Below are 19,951 nucleotides of genomic sequence, written 5' to 3'. Positions count from 1 at the left end.
TTAATGCACAGATAAGCACATTGAATGCATCTAACCAATAGCTAATTTTGTGATTTTTAGTAATAATAAAATAATACTTACTTTCCAGGTGTGGGCTCATGTTCACCTTGAAAGGATTTTGAATTCACTCTCTGGGAACAGATCCGTTTTGGTTTTGGACAAACTGAAAATTGTTATCTCTGATTAAATTGAGAGCCTCAAAAATGATCCCCAAAACTGAAATAAACTTCATTTGAAAACAAAATGATTCCCAGATGATGGCTGTATATAATTTCCTGAACTTTTCAATGTGGATGAAATATTTCATGAAATTTTAATAAATATGTAAATAAAGGGAACACAGAAAACAAGGAATTTTCTATCAAGTATTCTGAATTTATGAAAAGAAATGCAACTTTTAAAAGGAATTTTATTAACAGACAAGAGACCAAGAGTTTAGATTCTCAGGGTGCTTGCTGTGTGACCTGAGCATGTTGTTCAACTTCTGTGACTCAAATACTTTATCTGATAAATGGAGAGATAATAGCTTCCAAGAGGTTGGAAGTGGGCTCCTGAAATCCTCTCCAAGTTCAGAGTGAGAATTCTAGGAGTCAAAAACTAGCAATTGTGTTAAGAGATTCTGAGTTGGGCACAGTGACACACACCTATAACCCCAACAACTTGGGAGGCTGAGGCAGGAGGATCACAAGTTCAAGGCCAACCTCAGCAACTTAGACCCTGTCTCAAATTAAAAAAAGGCTGGGAATGTAGCTCAGTGGCAAAGTGCCCCTGGGTTCAATCCCCAGTACACCTGCCCCCCAAAAGAGAATTTAAGACTAAACAGAAAAGAAGAAGAATGTAGGAAAGTCACCATGGAAGATAAGAAGAAAGTCAGAAAAAGGAAGAAGAGACAAGTCATTAGCTAATACATCTGCTGAGGCCCCTTTGTCTCCATTCTTTCCCTATTTTCTCCTCCTCTTTTTCCTATCTTCCCCACTTTCTCCCTCCAGGTCTGCTGTATTCACTGCTGTCTAGTAGCCAGGTTTTTTTTTTTTTTTTTTTTTCCCATCCAGGGGGTCCCAATGAACAAGGGAAACTGGGAGAGATTGTTCCTCAGACTTGGAAGGCAGGACAGAAGCCAAAAAGTCCAAATTTTAATCATGCTGACCACCTGGCATTGGGTCATGATGAACAGAGGCACTGATGAGCTCAATTGTAATTTTTGGGAAGTCTCCAAATGTAACTTTGGATTTTGTTGGCAACATAGAAACTCAGAAAGGACCATAGGGTCATCAAGTCCAGTTCTAGTCCAGTCCACAGATCTATAACATAGACAAAGTACACTGTCTCTCAGATGGGGCTCAAGGCCTGCAATAGCCCACTCCATTTTCTATCAGCTCTAATTACTGGACAGTTCCTTTTAAACATTGGAAAAAGAGCTGCCTCCTGTGACTTCTACCCTCTTAGCCACTGTGTTTACTAAGGGAATTCAAGATCACGTTTCAGTGACTCAGTTGTATTCTTCATATGTGTACTGGAATAATAATTCCCAAGACTGAGGAGATAGATAGTAAAGAACTCTGCTTCTGCAGAGTATTAGTGACTTTGACTTTGAGAGAATACATCTAATGGGAAGATTTGGCAGCTGTTGGTGAGTAGGGGAGCTGAAGTCAGGTAAATGACATTGTTTAGTCTTGGGCACTGGCAATAGTGAAAAATAAGAAACATTCTCCCTGGTACTCTGTCCCCGGGGGAAGAGTTCTGAAGGGATGAAGGAAAAGATGTGGCCCCTGTGATTGAATTAGGTGTGACTGTCCCTAAGGTAAAACAAGAAGTATTTTCTTCCCTCCTTCATGTTCCCATGGTACACTTACCACATTTTGTCTTGAACTTTCCTTATGTGCATATAAGTTCCTTTCTCTAATTGGAAACCCCTTGCTTGAAAGGGAGGAGCCATGTCTTAGTCATCTTTATAAATAAATGTGGGATTTTAATTTTCTTTAAAGACAGCAAAATTTGGCATTCAAAATTAGCTATAGGATGTCTAAGGAATGTAAAAATGGCCTGTTTTTTCTACATGCTGATTTTTAGAATGGATATATTTAAAGATTTAACCACTCTGAATACTGGTGATTATTCAGTCATTTTTTTCAGCAAACATTTATGCTTTGTTACTGATTTGCACTGGTATATAATACTTAATAACTTTCAAAGTCATTTATCACTAGGATTTCTTATTTCCCATCCCCCACTTGTCCTCTTGCCATCCAGGTGTAGGGCTAAATTTGGAAATGTCAGGTGAGTGCAGGAGACTCAGACAGTAGACTGGAGGGGGCAGGGCTCTCTAGGGGGAAGCAGTGGCCAATGTCACATGGGTGACCCACGTAGACAGGATCATGCAGGGGATGTACTTACAAGGTGAAGAATTTTTATTTTCATCTGAAGACTGGACAGAGGTAACTCTTCTGCTATGATTTAAGTAATTCTGTCCTGGAGTATTGTATCTATAATGAAATTCTAAGAAGAAAAAATTAAAAATGCAATTCATTGCTTGGAAACAATAGCTTTCACTACTTAGCCTTTCAGAGGCCCCCACGTTGGTCTCACCTTTCAGTAGTTCTTTATTGCAGACTCTTTGGGAGTTATGAACCTTATTGCCACAGTCCTCACATTTGTTCCTCTGCACCCCACTGTCAGAATCAGAACAGAACCTGGGTTCTGTATCAGAACCTGAAAAAACCCAAGTTACACAAAGGAGGTGTGAGTTTCTTGAGTATAGTCATTAAATGTGGTGTGGAGAGTAGAGTAGAGTTGTAATACACAGGGTATGCATTAGACACCAGAGTGTTCACCTCCTCAACTGTGTTTCCAAGGGGTGTTAGCATTAGAGTAGCATCTCAGATCCCCTTCTGACAACAGAGATATTTTGGTAAATAACAGTTCTGATATGAAAGTCTCAAGATGTGTCTAGTACATATATAGATGCATGTAGTAAAGGTCGGCTGAATGAGTGGGTCTGTGGGAATCTGGCCCAGTGAATCAGACAATCTTGCATTTGTAGTTCTTTTTCTAGACTTGCCCTGATACATCCATATTCTTAAGCTCAGACTCTGCTATGGCCAAGAGCTTGTGTTTTGTCCTCTACACAACTAAAAAAATTTTTCCTCTATGTGGCATTCATAAGCCCATATGAGAATCTGAGTGATAACTTTGCCCTCTTAGCCTAAGAGGCTAGGTAGCAATGGAGAGCACATGTCTGGTACAGGTCTAGAACTTGCTGGGCAGTGAAGTCCCTGAGGGAGGGCCAGAGTGTGAAAGCACAGGGGAAGGCAGGGAGCATTTAAGTATGAATCACAAATGGAATGAGTTTGAAGACCCGAGGTTAAAGCATGATTCTGGTGCTTATTACCTATGATAGTTGAAAATATGTCCACAAATTCCTTGACACTCTCTTAAAAAGATGGATCCTGGGCTGGGAGTGTAGCTCAGTGGTAGAGCACTTGCCTGGCACTCAATTCCCAGCACCACATGGGGAAAAAAAGGAGCCTAATTCCTCTCTGTGAGGGCTGGCTTTAATGACTCAATTCAAACCAATAAAGCAGTAATGATGGCTTATAACATCCAAAATGAGACTATAAAAGACATTAAGCCTTCTACCTTGTTTCCTCTCTCTCTCTCTCTCTCTCTCTCTCTCTCTCTCTCAGATCACTTGCTCTGGAGGAAGCTGGCTACCATGTCATGACATGCAAGCAGGCTATTGCAGAGGCTCATCTGGCAAGGAGCTGAGATCTCTTGCCAATGGCCATGTGTGTGAACCACTTTGGAAGCAGTTCCTCATGCTCCGGTTAAGCCTTCAGATGACTGCAACTCTGGTGAACATTTGACTGCAACCTTGTGTGAGACTGAGCCTGAGCCACCCAGCTAAGCTGCTTCCAAATTCCTGATCCCCAGAAACTGTGAGATAATAGAGATTCATTATTTTAAGTCATTAAGTTCTGGAGTACTTGATTACACAATGATTGATAATCAATACACTAGTTCTTTGACCTTGATAAGCCACTTAATTTCCCTAAGCCTTCATTTCCTTATCTATAAAGATAATTTCTACCTTAGAAGAGAGTTGTAATCACTAAATGACACTATGTCGATGGCTCTCAAACTTTTGACGTTGGAATCCTTTATATTTAAAATTGAGGACACTACACAGTGTGTATTTATGTGGGTATTTTTAAGAACCTACCACATAATATATACAAGTTTATATACCTGAAGTTAAATATATCCCTTTGATTTGGAGTAGAGCTATCATATAACTGCAGTGAACTGTGGATGAATTGGTAAAAGTGTCTTGATAAATAAATTGCCAATCATTTCTATAGTCAGATTTCCCAAGACTGAATGGACGCTTCTGGGTTTTATTTTGTTTTTTGGTTTTTTTTCAGAGTTTTAAACAGATACGTTTTTTTAAAAGAAATTATTTTGTCATTTAAAATAATAAGAGTTAAGGCCAGACACAGTGGCCCATGCCTATAACCCCAGTAGCTTGGGAGACTAAGGCAGGAGGATTGAGAGTTCAAAGCCAGCCTCAGCAAAAGCAAGGCACTAAGCAACTCGGTGAGACTCTGTCACTGAATAAAATACAAAATAGGCTAGGAATATGACTCAGTGGTCAAGTGCCCCTCAATTCAATCCCTGGTACCGCCCCCTGTCCCCAAATAATAAGGGCTAGACCTGGGATTATAGCTCAGTGGTAGAGCTCTTGCCTAGTATATGTGAGACACTGGGATTAATCCTCAGCACAACATAAAAATAAATAAACTAGATCTCGCTGGTAAGCGGATGATAACACATAATGGGGGGTGGGAGGGGTTAGTGTTAGGGTTAGGGTTAGGGTTAGGGAGTGGGGCAAGAATGGAGGAAGGAAGGATTGTATAGAGGGAAAAGAGGGGTGGAAGGGGTGGGGGGAGGGAAAAATAAGTAAATAAATAAATAAATAAATAAATAAATAAATAAATAAACTAAAGGTATTGCTCCCATCTACAACTAAGAACAATTTAAAATAATAATAATATTAAGGGCTGAGGGTGTAGCTGAGTGGTAGAATACCTGCTTAACATGTGAGAGACCCTAGGTTCAATCCCTAGCATCACCAAAAATAACAATAAGCAGAGCTCTGTGGCTCAAGTCCATAGTCACAGCTGTTTGGGAGGCTGAGGCAGGAAAATACCTGAACCCAGCTGTTCAAGGCCAGCCAGAGTTATACAGCAAGACTGTATCTCTAAAAAATAAATAAATAAAATAATAGATTCATGTTAACAAAATAACATCTTTTTAATAAAAATAAACTATGTTCCAAATATTTTAGAAATAAGGGCTGGGGAGATAGCTCAGTTGGTAGAGTGCTTGCCTCGAGCACACACAAGGCCCTGGGTTCAATCCCCAGCACCATAAAAAAAAAAAAAAAAAAAAAAAAATAGAATTAAGAAGAGTACTGTTATTATCTGCTTTGGCAAGTTATCTTTGTCTGACTTAACAGGTAGCTGAATTCCACAGTTGCCTCTCCGTCAATCTGTGGCAACATTGGCCTTGCTGGAAAAAGGGAAGACCTCATCACCTCTCTGAAAGAATTTTAGGGGCCCTCTGATCACACTTTGAACCCCCTACTCTGTTAAAACACCTGATATAAGTGTTCAATCCATGAGACCTATTATTTGGAAATGTATCATTATAGAGAGGCCAGCTTAGAACTGAGTGTGACCTAATAGTATGGAGCTGAAGGCAACAGGGTGTGTGATTGCAAGGCAGTCACACCAGCCATCTGACCTCCAGCTTCCTCACATTTGGGGTCCAATGACAGTCGGGCTCCAGCAACGATGTTCAAACTCAGGAGTTGCCTGAGCCGGCAGGCCTCTGGCCACACTGCTTTATTCACCAGGGCAGTTCTGCCAGGGAATGTTTCTCTGCTTACACTAACCTAGGGAAAAGGATCTTATGACTAAAATCATTGAATTCCACCTACTTGTAAGGACCTCTGGGTCTCCTGCCAGTTCTAACTTTATTTGCTTCTATGAAATGTGTTTGAACAAGTCAGCAGCAACCCCCATGTGACTGTTAACGTTACCAGGTACAATTATGGGGTCATGCTGGGCAAAAGATGGACAGATCGACCAGGTCCCTGGAGTCCTATGATTTCAGCTAGAAACAGGTGTTGGCACTTCACCCTACTTAACCACATCTTTTTTTCCCACATTTTTATTAATGCCTTATAGTTGTACACAGTGGTGGGATTTGTTGTTCATATTCATACATGCACACAATATAACAATATAATTTGGCCAGTATCAATCCATAGTATTTCCCCTTTCCCTCTCCTCTTCCTTCCCCCTGATCCCTTTCCTCTGTCCTACTGATCTCCCTTTGATTTTCGTGAGACTCCCCCCACCTTCCTTTTGCTCTTTCTGCTCTAGCTTCCACATCTGAGAGAACACATATGACCCTTGATTTGCTGAGTTTGACTTATTTTACTTAACATAATGTTCCCAAGTTCCATTCATTTTCCTGCAAATGACATGATGTCATTTTTCTTTATAGCTGAATAAAACTCTATTGTGTATACATACCACATTTTAAAAATCCATTCATCTATTGATGGACACCTAGACTGATTTGGCTATTGTGAATTGTGCTGCTATGAACATGCTAATCACATCTTTTAAAAAATCTACTAAATTAATGATTCGTCGCATTTTGGAAAAAAAGAAAAAAATAACATACAACACCTTAGTGTAGAGCAATGCTATTGCAGTGGCAGATAGCAAGCTGCAGCAGTGAGCAGAACCCCTAATGTGAAGGACACCAAAGACTGAGCACCCCTAGCCGCAGCCCCTGAACTCACTGTGAATTGAATGTTGGTGCAGTGTCCTTTCATGAATGACGATTGAAAACCTTCCACAGTCGATCTGTCTGTGGTCTTTTTTCTCCATTTTTTGCTTCCTAAAAGGTGCACAATATCCCATAAACTTTTAGTACATTTCTAATAGAGAAAGGAAAAGTACTAGTAAACTACAATGTTAAATATATCAGAGCCTGGAACAATGTTGGAGTGGCCGGTCCTTCTCAACACAGAGATCCCCTCTGCCCCTCCTGGTTGAGAACTTCCCTATGAGAAATTGTACAAAGCATAATTTGGTCTGATAAGAATATATTTACAAAACATTAAAAATAAATATTTTATTCCATAAAGGATAATACTTAATCATCCTATACACATACACAAATAGAAACTTGAAGTATGGAAATATAAAAATTGTTTTCCTCATATTTATGCCTCAAAATCAATTCTTATCTGGGAAAGAAGGTATGCTATACCTCAGCACTGGGTCACATGGCTTTGGCTCTTTAAGGACAAACTGAATGTATCCAAGAAGTCCAGCAAAGTGGGGTTTGACAGTGTGTGGGGCTAAAAGCTGTGGGAGCTTGGAATTAATTTTAGTTTTCTAAGGCCACAAGGGGGCATCAGAAAGAAGGAACTACAATTAGCATTTGTCAGGAGACTTCTCTGACCTATCTATAGTTTTGGCCTCCCTTCTCCAAAGAAATTCTAACTTCTCCAAAGGAATTCTAATGAATAGCAGTATTTAACAAAGCTCTGCTCAGCCACTGGGATGCAGTAGTAGTCCCCAGGGAAAGTCGCTCATTCTTGGTGTGGTACCTTGCCGAGATGTCCTGGCACAGTGAGAGGTCCAGGCCTGGGGTAGGAGGAGGAGGCGTTGCTGAGCGAAGGCACACATGTTGGCCCTGCTGCTGGTGGAGGGGATGCAGGGCTTGAGTCTGGGGCTGGTGGGATTGGGCCGGGAAGCCAGGCCCCTTCCCTCCTCTTGGAAAAACATGCTCTCCTCCTGAGTCACACATTTTCTCACACCTCATTTTCTATCTCCGCCCTCTGCCTCTGGGCCATTTGAACATCTGCTCTCCAAAGTGGAAAACTTGGATCTCACTCAAGGGAGTGCAGTCCAACATATGACTTACATTTTTCTACTTCTTTTTAAATCCTTTGTGTACTGAAATCTTCTGGTCAAACCTAATGGCCAAGGACAGTTCTCCTTGAGAAGGTAGTTTTTCAACAAGACAAAGTAACTAAAGTATTCTGTTAAATTCCTGTGGCACTGTACCACTGAGCTGCATCCCCAACCCTTTTTTATTTTGTATCTTGAGACAGGATCTCGCTATGTTGCTGAGGCTGGCTTTGAACTAGTAATCCACTGCCTCGGTCTCTAGAGTCATGGGCATTCCAGATGTGCACCTCCAGCCTAACTTAAATCCAAATTTTTGTGCCAGAAATACCATAAAGGAATGTACATTTTAGGCTTAGTGGTATTTATATTTAGGTAAATAATATATATGTAGAGAAAAAATATGTATTTTTTTTTACAAATACCCTGAAAACTGTATGTACGTGAGCAAACTTCATAAAGAACACATGCCATCAGAGGGTGATCTAATCTTCTAACAGAGTGAAGAACATATAGCTCTTCCTGCAATTAATAACACTTTGGGTTTTATACCGTTTATCAAGATTTCATTTCATAGGTTATGTCTATCTCCTCATCACTCCCCAGCAGTGAATTCACTATTTTATTTTACACTTGCTTGTGCTTTTCTTTTCCATCTTGTCCATTATAAATAAAAGAGCACATTTAGTCTGGACAATTGGTTCCTGTCTTGTTATTTACATGGATCTGTAGGATCTAGACTAAGAATTCAGAAGAGAAACATTTAGTACCTCGAGTCCTTAATCACAATTTTTTTTAAATATCAAAGCATTTTTATTATACTTAAAGCTTTTTTAAAAATCCAAAATCTAGACTTTGATTCAACAAACAAAAATTGTAGGCCTGGGATGACTTGGTGAGCAAGCTTCATTACTGCCCCTTGTATTTAAAGGAGAGCTCAAAGCTGATGATTGGCATGGTGGTTTGGAGTCATGGTCTGTGCCAGACGAAACATGGTAATTTTTAGCACAGACTCCATGCTGTTTCTTTTTGTAGGGTTGGAAACTCAATAAAACACTTATGACAAGTGCCCATTCCCGTGGTGCAATGCTTTCTAACAGGAAACCTCAGTCTTTCAGACCTTGTCATCTGCTTCTATTAGAGTTCATTATGCATTTGTAATAGTTGTTGCTTAATAGCCACTCCCTCCATAACTGTTGACCTTTCAAAGGTAAGTTAGCCAAGCTTTGGCTGAATCCATAGTAAGCTGGAAAGGGGCACCTGTCACTAACTCATAGATGCTACAAATGATTCAGAAGCCTCATGATTGGTCCAATCAATGTTTAAATCATTAAAGAGTTCTCCTTCGTTTTGTTTTGGTTTTGGTTTTTTATTTTGTAGTGCTAGGTATGGAACTCAGGGTCTTGCACATGCTAGGCACGTGCCCTATCACAAGGATTTCTCCTTAGGATTTTACATGATTTTCAGCTTGTTAGATCTGGAAGAGTTCTTGCTTAGAAATGGGAGGAAGTTAGCCCTGAGAAAAGAGGGATGAGGCTTGCTTCCAGTAGACTGGGGTGTGGCAGGGGGACACAGGTAAGACCCAAAAAGGAAGACTTTTGCTTATAAAGAGAGCAGTGACAGGGAGCTGATCTATGTGGTGGATGATTCCCCCATTGGGGCGATGTGCCAGTAACCTACAAGACCACACTCCTTGTTCTGTAGCCATGATTCTTCACCAAGGGTGCTTATCAGAATCACCTGGGGAGATTGAACATACTCTGCCTATCAGAGCTCCGCTCCTGGTGATGCTGAGACAATGGGGGTGGTGTGCAGGGGCATGTGAATTAGTTTAGAAACTCCCCAGCTATGTTGATGTTCTCTAGGTAAAGAACCACTGCTAGAAGATTTGTAAGGTGAGAAGGAAGTGGGCTTTGTGCCCACCCTGAGATCCCTGCTTCTATAACTAACTTGTCAGTGGCTTTGTAACAGGGACTTAGGAAGAGTACCTTTGCTAAAAGCAGGGACTCTTTACCTAGGCCTGTAGCTGCCCTGTGGGTAACAGAAAGCAGGATCAAGCCTGGCCTCCCGGCCTTCATTCTGCATCTGTCTCCTTTGCTAACTGAAACTTTGGGTCAGGTCTCTGGTCAGCTCTATACATAGGCATGTTAATCATAAGGCATGCCCATACAAAATCTAGTCATGCGAGGTTTCTTAACCCTAAATTTACCTAACTGATCTCGTACCCCTTCAAGACTGCGACCAGATTTGCAGGGAGATTTGTAGCATCCTATTTCAGACCCCTGGAGTGGGGCCTGGAAGTCTGCCATCTTTGCACCCATTCAGGATCACAGGTCTGATAAACATCCTGAGCGACAAGTGGAAATTGCCCCCTTGAGTGATAAAGATGTCTTTGGAAACACAATACAGAAAAATGCAGTGGAATGATCAACGAGACCACGGTTTGACCTGCTTAATTAAGCAGACCTCTCGCCCACTGCCCTAGTTCTTCCTCTATTTAAACCTAAAGCTCCTGTCAGCAACCCATTGGCAGTGCTGAGACACTGGATCTCACTTTGCCTTCCCAACATGGCTTTATTGATTAAGGTTTCTTCTCCTGCTTTCCACTATTACCTTTTCTGTTCAATTTTAGGGGTTGAGTGACAGGACCTGGTTAGTTGGGACTCCGAGGTCAGGCCTCTGGCCTAGAATGCCAATAACAGCTTCAGAAAGCTGTCACCCACTGTTACTGGTGGTCCCAGGACCACCTCCTACCCATCCTGGGAATGTAGCAGCAAGAAACCCTCACCATTCAAGGAGCCGGCTGCAGAAGGTACAGCTTGAACTGGGTGTCATCATCTCTGCACATTTCTGCCTTCCCCTGGTGCTGCTGGGGTCCTCCTGCATCACAAAACACACACAGATGTGGTATGAGAGAGGATGTGACTCATCCGGAGGCTGCAGCCCAGCCTAGCATGCTTGCTCAGACCTAGCTGAACTTGCCACATCAGGATGGGGGACATTCACATACACATTTCTTTACAGACTGAGAAGCAGAGGCCCAGGGAGATCAGGAAGGAAAAAAAGAGCCTGGCCTTAGTTCTAATGTCTCTCAGTGTAGACTCAGCCTCTCATGGCTTGGGCTTAGAGAACCGAAGCTCTAACCCTGGCTGGCCTTCTCTTCTCCAAACAGATTTTAAAACCTGGGGTTCAGTTGAGAAGATACTCTCCCTCTTTTTTCCCCACTTAGTTTCAAATTATTTCATCATCCACCAGAGGATGAACAAATTTTGGAAGATAATTTTATTTTTGTTTTTATTTTATTTTTGCAGTGCTGGAGATGGAATCCAGGGTGAATACTAGGCAAGCACTCTATCACTGAGCTACACCCCAGCCTGGAAGGTAAATTTAAAATCTTACCAATTCAATCACAGGTTAGTAGAGCAGTAAAAACTTCTCCAAAGAAATCTACTCAACTATGAATTAAAACGAACAAGGTTTAGGGACTGCTCAGAGCCCTGCAGGATTGATTCTATGTCTTTACATCTTTTTTTTTTTTTTTTTTTTTTTTTTTTTTTTTTTTGTGCTTGGGATCAAACCCAGGGCCTCGCACATTCTAGGAAGCTAGGCGAACACTCTACCAAGTGAGTTACATCCCCAGCCCTACACGGCACTTTTTAACACAAACAATTGCACTACTGAACAGAAAGGGCTAAGGCCACCCACTGTGTATTTCTGACTATGGTCTTACCTTTTGCATAAACAGAAAATCAGTGTACTTTTTCCACCGTTACAAACAACGCTGGCATAAGCATCATTAAACACATCTTTTTCCACATTTTGAATTACTTCCTGAGGAAACATCTGGGCCAAAGGTTGTGAACATGTTTATGTGATGATACATTTTGCTGAACTGCTTTCCACAAAGGTTCCATGGATTGCACAGCCACCAACAATGTGGATGGCCCAGTTCGACCACACCTTTCTCAGTACCAGGAATTATCACTTGAAAATGTATTTGTTAATTTAAGGAGGGGGACAAGTTGTGTTAATTAGGATCTCCTCCGTTGTTAAAGAAGACAGACATTTCCCCATATACTTATTTATTGGTTGCATTTCTCCTTGTGTCTTTTTCAGTTCATACTTTTGCCCATTGATTTTTTTGGGGGGCTTCATTATCCTTTTATTGATAGAAACAACTACAGTATTAAGTGATTGTTTATTATGTGCCTTAGATAGTCTTTATTACTTATCATCCTGGCATGTTGTCTCTATTTAAAGATGAATAATCTGAGGCTTAGACAATTTAAGCAATTTGGCAAGGTCACATAGAATACCTGAGCTGGGGTTGAACCTTTACCATGTGACTCATTTGCTCCTGTTCTTAACCCCAATTCTGTCACATTGTGCATTTGTCAGAGCACTTGATAGGATACCAATTTGAACACTGAACATTCTTTGTTTTTCATATATTCCCAGTTTTTTGTCTTTAAAAATTTGTGATCTCAGTTTTCCTAACATGTTAAATTTTCATGTTGTTAAAGAGGAACTACAAATGACCAATAAGCAAATAAAAATAGATTGAATTTCAAAATAGTACAAAAAAATCAGATTGAGGGGTGATGGTACATGCCTGTAATCCCAGCAGTTCAGGAGGCTGAGGCAGGAGGATCACAAGTTTGAGGCCAGCCTCAGCAATTTAGCAAGGCCCTAAGCAACTTAAGGAGACCCTGTCTCAAAATAAAGCATAAAATAAAATAAGAAGGACTGGGGATGTGACTCAGTGGTTAAGTGCCTCGGGGCTCAATCTCTGGTACCAAAAAAAAAAAAAAAAAAACCCAGATTGAAACAATAAGATACCCATTTTCACTCACTGTTTTAGCAAAGGTTAGGAAAATGACATTGAAGTGAGCTCAAGTTGGAGACACTGATATTCCCATGTACTAGCAAAGTGGGGGCTACTAACAGTCACCTTTCACAATGGTTTGAACCATTAACTGCAATATTAGGATTTTATTCTCAGGAAATAATCAACTATGGACAAAAAAAAAAAAGTTTCAAGTAATACAATGTTACCTGAAACCATGGTTATAATATCAAAGAACTGGGAAAAAAAAAACAAAACTCAATGTCCATCAATGAGACCATTTAAATAAATCAGGAAACATCCACATAGGGAAATGGACCCATGGTGATGCTGATACAGTAGGTGAGGTGGAGGCATATACATTTCTTTAAAAGCTCATTAAATGAAGCTGTAGAGCTGAGCATGGTAATGCACGCCTGGAATAGCAGCTACTTGGGAGGTTGAAGCAGGAGGATCCAAGTTGAAGGTCAGCTTGGGCAACTGAGATCCTTTTAAAAAAAAAAAATGTCTGAGAATATAGATGAGTGGTGGAGTGCTTGCCTACCATGCTCAAGGCCCTGGATTCAATCCCCATTACTGTTTATAAAAAAAAAAAAAAAAAAAAAAAGTAGGTTTATTCTCAAGTGACATGGAAAGATGTCCACTCTCATGTTCTTGGATAGGCAGAATTAATGTTAACAAAATGACCATACTACCAAAAGCGCTAATCAGATTCAATGCAATCCCATCAAAATTCCAATATTGTTCTTCATAGAAATAGAAAAAGCAGTCATGAAATTCATCTGGCCACAGCAATCCTTCTCAAGAAAAGTGAATCAGGAGACATCACAATCCCAGACCTTAAATTATACTACAGAGTTACAGTAACAAAAGCAGAATGGTATTGGCACCGAAACAGGCATATCCCACCATCGTGTACATCCCTAAGAATGGGTCCTAACTAGAATAAGATATATTCCATGCTTGTACAATTTTATCAAAATGAATTTCATTGTCATGTATAACTAAAAAGAACCAAGAAAAAAAAGAAAAAAAAAAAAACAAGATCTGTTGATGATTCCTAGACACAGTGAAGTTGAATAAGCCCTCATTTAGGTCCAGGTACCTCAATCAAGTTTCTCCTGAGAGCTGGAAGAATGGGAAACGTTAGCAATCGCCACAATCACCAACCCTAACACCCAGTCTGCCAATTAGTCCAAGAGCCTGGGATGGGGAATGTAGTTTAGTGTAATAGCAGAAATTTAGCAAAGGAGAGGTGCTGGGTACAACGCCTAGCAGTGTGCAGGTACATACGCACACAAAATCAGGTGATCTGGATGATGCCAATTTCAGAGTCACATTCAGCACCAGCACTGGTTTTAATTAAGGAGCCAGCAGAACCAAGTCAGTATTCCATTGAAGGATGTTACCCTGGAATCAAAAGACAGACTTTTGGCCTTTGGATCTGACTGGTCCCAGGTAGCCTCAAACCCTGCTTCACCTGTTTAGGTAAGGAGTTTGTTTGTTTCTTTCTTTCTTTTTTTTTTTTTTAATTGAAATCTTTTTTATTTTTACAGACTGTATTTTGATTCATTGTACACAAATGGGGTACAATTTTTCATTTCTATGGTTGTACACAATGTAGATTAACACCATTCATGTAATCATACATATACATTGGGTAATACTGTCTGTTTCATTCTGCTATCTTTCTGTCCTCCACCCCCTTCCACCCCTTTTTCCTCTACACCATCCAAAGTTCCTTCATTCTTCTCTTCCCCCCACCACACCCCTTCATTATATATTGTCAGGTACTTATCAGAGAAAACATTCCGCCTTTGGTTTTATGGGCTTGGCCTATTTCACTTAGCATGATATTTTCCAACTTCATCCATTTACCAGCAAATGCCTTAATTCTATTCTTTATGACTGAGTAATAATCCATTGTGTATATATACCGCAGTTTCTTTATCCATTAGTCAATTGAAGGGCATCTAGCTTGGTTCCACAATCTAGCTATTGTGAGTTGAGCTGCTATGAACATTGATTTGGCTGCATCACTGTAGTATGCTGACTTTAAGTCCTTTGGGTATAAACCGAGGAGTGGGATAACTGGGTCAAATGGTGGGTCCATTCCAAGCTTTCTGAGGAATCTCCATACTACTTTCCAGAGTGACTGCACCAATTTGCAACTCCACCAGCAATGTATGAGTGTGCCTTTTTCCCCACATCCACACCAACACTTATTATTGCTTGTGTTCTTGATAATAGTCATTCTGATTGGAGTGAGATGAAATCTTAAGGTGGTTTTAATTTGCATTTCTCTAATTATTAGGGATGATGAGCACTTTTTCATATATTTGTTGATCACCTGCATATCTTCTTCTGTGAAGTTTCTGTCCATTTCCTTAGCCCATTTATTAATTGGGTTCTTTGTATTTTGGGTGTAAAGTTTTTTAAGTTCTTTATAAACTTTGGAGATGAGTGCTCTGTCTGAAGTGTGTGTGGAAAAAATTTTTCTCATACTCTCTAGGCTCTCTTTTCACATTATTGATTGTTTCCTGTGCTGAGAAAAAAACTTTTTAGTTTGAATCTATTCCATTTATTGATTCTTGCTTTTATTTCTTGCACTATGGGAGTCTTGTTAAGGAAGTCTGGTCCTAAGCCTATGTGATGGAGATTCGGGCCTACATTTTCTTCTATTTGGTGAAGGATCTCAGGTCTAATTCCTAGATCCTTGATCCATTTTGAGTTGAGTTTTGTAGCTGGTGAGAAGTAGGGGCTTAATTTCATTTTACTGCACATGGATTTCCAGTTTTGCCAGCACCATTTGTTGAAGAGGCTATCTTTTCTCCATTGTAAGTTTTTGCCACCTTTGTCTAGTATGAGATTACTGTACTTATGTGGGTATGTCTCCGTTTCCTCTATCCTGTACCATTAGTCTACCTGTCTATTTTGGTGCCAATACCATGCCGTTTTTGTTACTGTTGCTCTATAGTAGAGCTTAAGGTCTGGTATTGTGATACCTCCTGCATCACTCTTCCTTGCTTTGGCTATTATGGGTCTTTTGTTCTTCCAGATGAACTTCATGATTGCTTTTTCTGTGTCTATGAGAAATGTCATAGGAATTTTAATTGGAATTGCATTAAATCTGTATAGCACCTTTGCAAGTATGGCCATTTTGATAATATTAATTCTTCCTATCCAAGAACATGGGAGATCTTTCCATCTTCTAAGGTCTTCAATGTCTTTCTTCAATGTTTTGTAGTTTTCATTGTAGAGATCTTTCACCTCTTTGATTAGATTGATTCCCAAGTATTTTTTTGAGACTATTGCAAATGGAGTTGTTTCCCTCATTTCCCTTTTAAATATTTCATTGCTTATGTATAAAAATGCTTTAGATTTATGCATGTTGATTTTATATCCTGCTATTTTGCCAAATTCATTTATGAAGTCTAGAAGTTTTCTGGAGGAGTTTTTTGGATCCTCTAAATAGAGAATCATGTCATCAACAAGTAGTGACAGCTTGAGTTCCTCTTTTCCTATTTGTATCCCTTTAATATCTTTAGTCTGTCTAATTGCTCTGACTAGTATTTCAAGGACCATGTTGAATAGAAGTGGTGAAAGAGGGCATCCCTGTCTTGTTCCAGTTTTTAAAGGGAATGCTTCAGTTTTTCTCCATTAAGAATGATGTTGGCCTTGGGTTTAGCATAAATAGCCTTTACAATGTTGAGGTATGTTCCTACTATCCCTATTTTTTCTAATGTTTTGAGCATGAAGGGGTGTTGTATTTTGTCCAATGCTTTTTCTGCATCAATTGAAATAACCGTATGATTCTTATTCTTAAGTCTATTGACACGATGGATTACATTTATTGATTTATGGATGTTGAACCAATCTTGCATTCCCGGGATGAACTCCACTTGATCGTGGTGCACTATCTTCTTGATATGTTTTTGGATAAGGTTTGCCAGGATTTTTTAAGGATTTTTGTGTCTATATTCATCAAGGATATTGGTCTAAAATTTTCTTTCCTTGATGTGTCTTTGTCTGTTTTGGGTATGAGGGTGATATTCGCTTCATAGAATGAGTTTGGTAGGGTTCCCTCTTTTTCTTTTTCCTGGAATACTTTGAGAACTATTGGAATGAGTTCTTCTTTGAAGGTCTTGTAGAACTTGGCTAAGAATCCGTCTGGTCCTGGACTTTTCTTGGTTGGTAGGCTTTTGATGGCTTCTTCTATTTCATTGCTTGATATTGATCTGTTTAAATTATTTATGTCCTCCTGGTTCAGTTTGGGAGGATCATATATCTCCAGAAATTTTTCGATGTCTTTGGTATTTTCTATTATGCTGGAATACAGATTTTCAAAGTAGCTTCTCATTATGTTATGTATCTCAGTGGTATCTGTCATATTTCTTTTTTAATCATGAATTTTAGTAATTTGAGTTTTCTCTTTCCTTCTCTTTGTTACTGTGGCTAAGGGTTTGTCTATTCTGTTTACTTTTTCAAAGAACCAACTTTTTGTTTTGTCAATTTTTTGAATTGTGTCTTTTGTTTCAATTTCATTGATTTCAGCTCTGATTTTAATTATTTCCTGTCTTCTACTACTTTTGGTGTTGTTCTGTTCTTCTTTTTCTAGGGCTTTGAGCTGTAATGTTAGGTCATTTAGTTGTTGACTTTTTCTTTTCTTGAATGCACTCCATGCAATTAATTTTCTTCTTAGTACTGCTTTCATAGTGTCCCAGAGATTTTGATATGTTGTATTGTCGTTCTCATTTACCTCTAAGAATTTTTTTATCTCCTCCCTGATGTTTTCTGTTATCCTTGCTTCATTCAATAGCATATTATTTAGTCTCCAGGTGTTGGAGTAATTTGTGTTTTTTATTTTGTCATTGATTTCTAATTTCATTCCATTATGATCTGATAGAACACAAGGTAGTATTCTCTATTTTTTTGCATTTACTAAGGGCTGCTTTGTGGCATAACACATTGGTCTATTTTCGAGAAGGTTCCATGTGCTACTGAGAGGAAAGTGAATTTGCTCATTGATGGATGCAATATTCTATATATGTCTGTTAAGTCTAAGTTATTGATTGTGTTAGAGTTCTATGGTTTCTTTGTTTGGTTTTTGTTTAGAAGATCTATCCAGTGGTGACAGTGGTGTGTTAAAGTAACCCAGAATTATTGGTTATTTGGTGGTCTATTTGATTCCTGGAATTGAGAAGGATTTGTTTGATGTACATGGATGCACCATTGTTTGGGGCATAAATATTTATGATCGTTATATCTTCCTGATTTATAGTTCCCTTAAGCAGTATGAAATGTCCTTTTTTATCCCTTCTGACTAACTTTGGCTTGAAGTCCACTTTCTCTGATAAGAAGATGGAAACCCCTGCTTTTTTACTGAGTCTGTGTGCATGGTAGGTTTTTTCCCATCCTTTCACCTTTAGTCTGTGGATGACTTTTTCTATGAGATGAGTCTCTTGAAGGCAGCATATTGTTGGGACTTTCTTTTTAATCCATTCTGCCAGTCTACATCTTTTGATTGATGAGTTTAGGCCATTAACAGTCAGGGTTATTGTTGAGATATGATTTGTATTTCCAGTCATTTGGGCTTAGTTTTGGTTTTTAATTTGACTTGGTTTCTTCTTGAATGGTTTTTCCTTTAAGGTGTTTCCTCCCTTTGCTGACCTATATTGTTGTTTTTCATTTCCTCCTCATGGATTATTTTATTGAGAATATACTGTAGTGCTGGTTTTCTATTTGTAAATTTTTGTAACTTTTGTTTATCATGGAAGGATTTTATTTCATCTTCAAATCTGAAGGTTAGTTTTTCTGTGTATAAGATTCTTGGTTGGCAACCATGTTCTTTCAGAGCTTGAAATATGTTGTTCCAGGCCCTTCTAGATTTTAGAGTCTGGGCTGAGAAATCTACTGATATCCGTATTGGTTTCCCCCTATATGCAATCTGATGCTTTTCTCTCACAGTCATCAATATTCTATCTTTATTTTGCATGTTAGGCATTTTCATTATATTGTGCCTTGGTGTGAACCTATTGTGATTTTGTGCATTTGGTGTTCTGTAAGCCTCTTGTATTTGATTTTCCATTTCATTCTTTGGGTTTGGGAAATTTTCTGCTATTATTTCATTGAATAGGTTGTTCATTCCTTTGGTTTGTATCTCTGTGCCTTCCTCAATCCCAATAATTCTTAAATTTGATCTTTTCATGATGTCCCATAGTTCTTGGAGATTCTCTTCATGATTTATTCCCATCTTCTCTGTTTGGGCCACTTTATTTTCAAGATTAAATATTTAGTCTTCCTTGTCTGAGGTTCTGTCTTCCAAGTGGTCTAGTCTGTGGGTGATGCTTTCCATTGAGTTTTTTATTTGGTTTATTGTTTCCTTCATTGCAAAGATTTGTTTGGTTTTTTTTTTTTTTTTTTTTTTTTTTTTTTTTTTTTTTTTTTGAGAATCTTCATCTCTTTGTTGAAATGATCTTTTGCTTCCTGCAGTTGCTCTTTCAACTGCTTATTGGTATGATCATTCATTGCCTACATTTGCTCTCTTATCTCATTCTTTGCTTCACCAATCATCTTAATTATGTATAATCTGAAGTCCTTTTCTGATATTTCTTCTACCATACTGTCAGTGGATTCTATTAATATAGAATCTAGGTTTATTTGGATCATTTTCTTCCCTTTTCATGTTGTTCATGTATCTTCCCCTCAAGCAGTGCAGATCTGGGGTATTGCAGTTTCCCCCCTATAGACTTATTGCGACCCTATAGGTTTCCAATACCTTTTCTGACAATGAGCTTCCAGTCTCCAGCAGGCATCTCAGGATGAAATTTTTCAAGAGTTTGTTTCTTATTTGTTGTTTTAAAGGCAGTTTGCATTTTACAATCAGTTCTTGAGTACCTGGAAGCCCTCTTTGGGGCAGTATTTGGCTTCTCACCAAGAGGTTTTAGGAATTTGATTTGGCGCTCACGGGTCAGGGCAGTGGGAAGGAGACCCTAAGGTGGAATGTGGCTTGGACGTCATGAGTCACTGGTCTTTTTCCTCTCCTTCCCTTCCCCCACTGTCCTGACCCACTGGTCTCTGCCCAGAGGGTTGCAGAGGCCTAGTGGGGCCTCTG

The 19,951-nt window shown here is 39.3% G+C and overlaps 1 protein-coding gene across 1 annotated transcript in view; it reads right to left on the bottom strand.

The window, feature by feature from the left end:
- Positions 1 to 19,951, bottom strand: part of Aknad1 (AKNA domain containing 1) — a 39,796-nt gene that overhangs the window by 3,069 nt on the left and 16,776 nt on the right. Inside the window, 5 exon segments of the mRNA XM_047562154.1 lie at positions 83 to 163; positions 2,395 to 2,496; positions 2,587 to 2,709; positions 6,875 to 6,972; positions 10,780 to 10,871. Of these exon segments, the coding sequence (XP_047418110.1) occupies positions 83 to 163; positions 2,395 to 2,496; positions 2,587 to 2,709; positions 6,875 to 6,972; positions 10,780 to 10,871 (496 nt within the window).

This window comes from Sciurus carolinensis, chromosome 1 (assembly GCF_902686445.1).
Source record: "Sciurus carolinensis chromosome 1, mSciCar1.2, whole genome shotgun sequence".
Taxonomy (NCBI): domain Eukaryota; kingdom Metazoa; phylum Chordata; class Mammalia; order Rodentia; family Sciuridae; genus Sciurus; species Sciurus carolinensis.
This window is presented reverse-complemented; position numbering and strand designations above follow the sequence as displayed.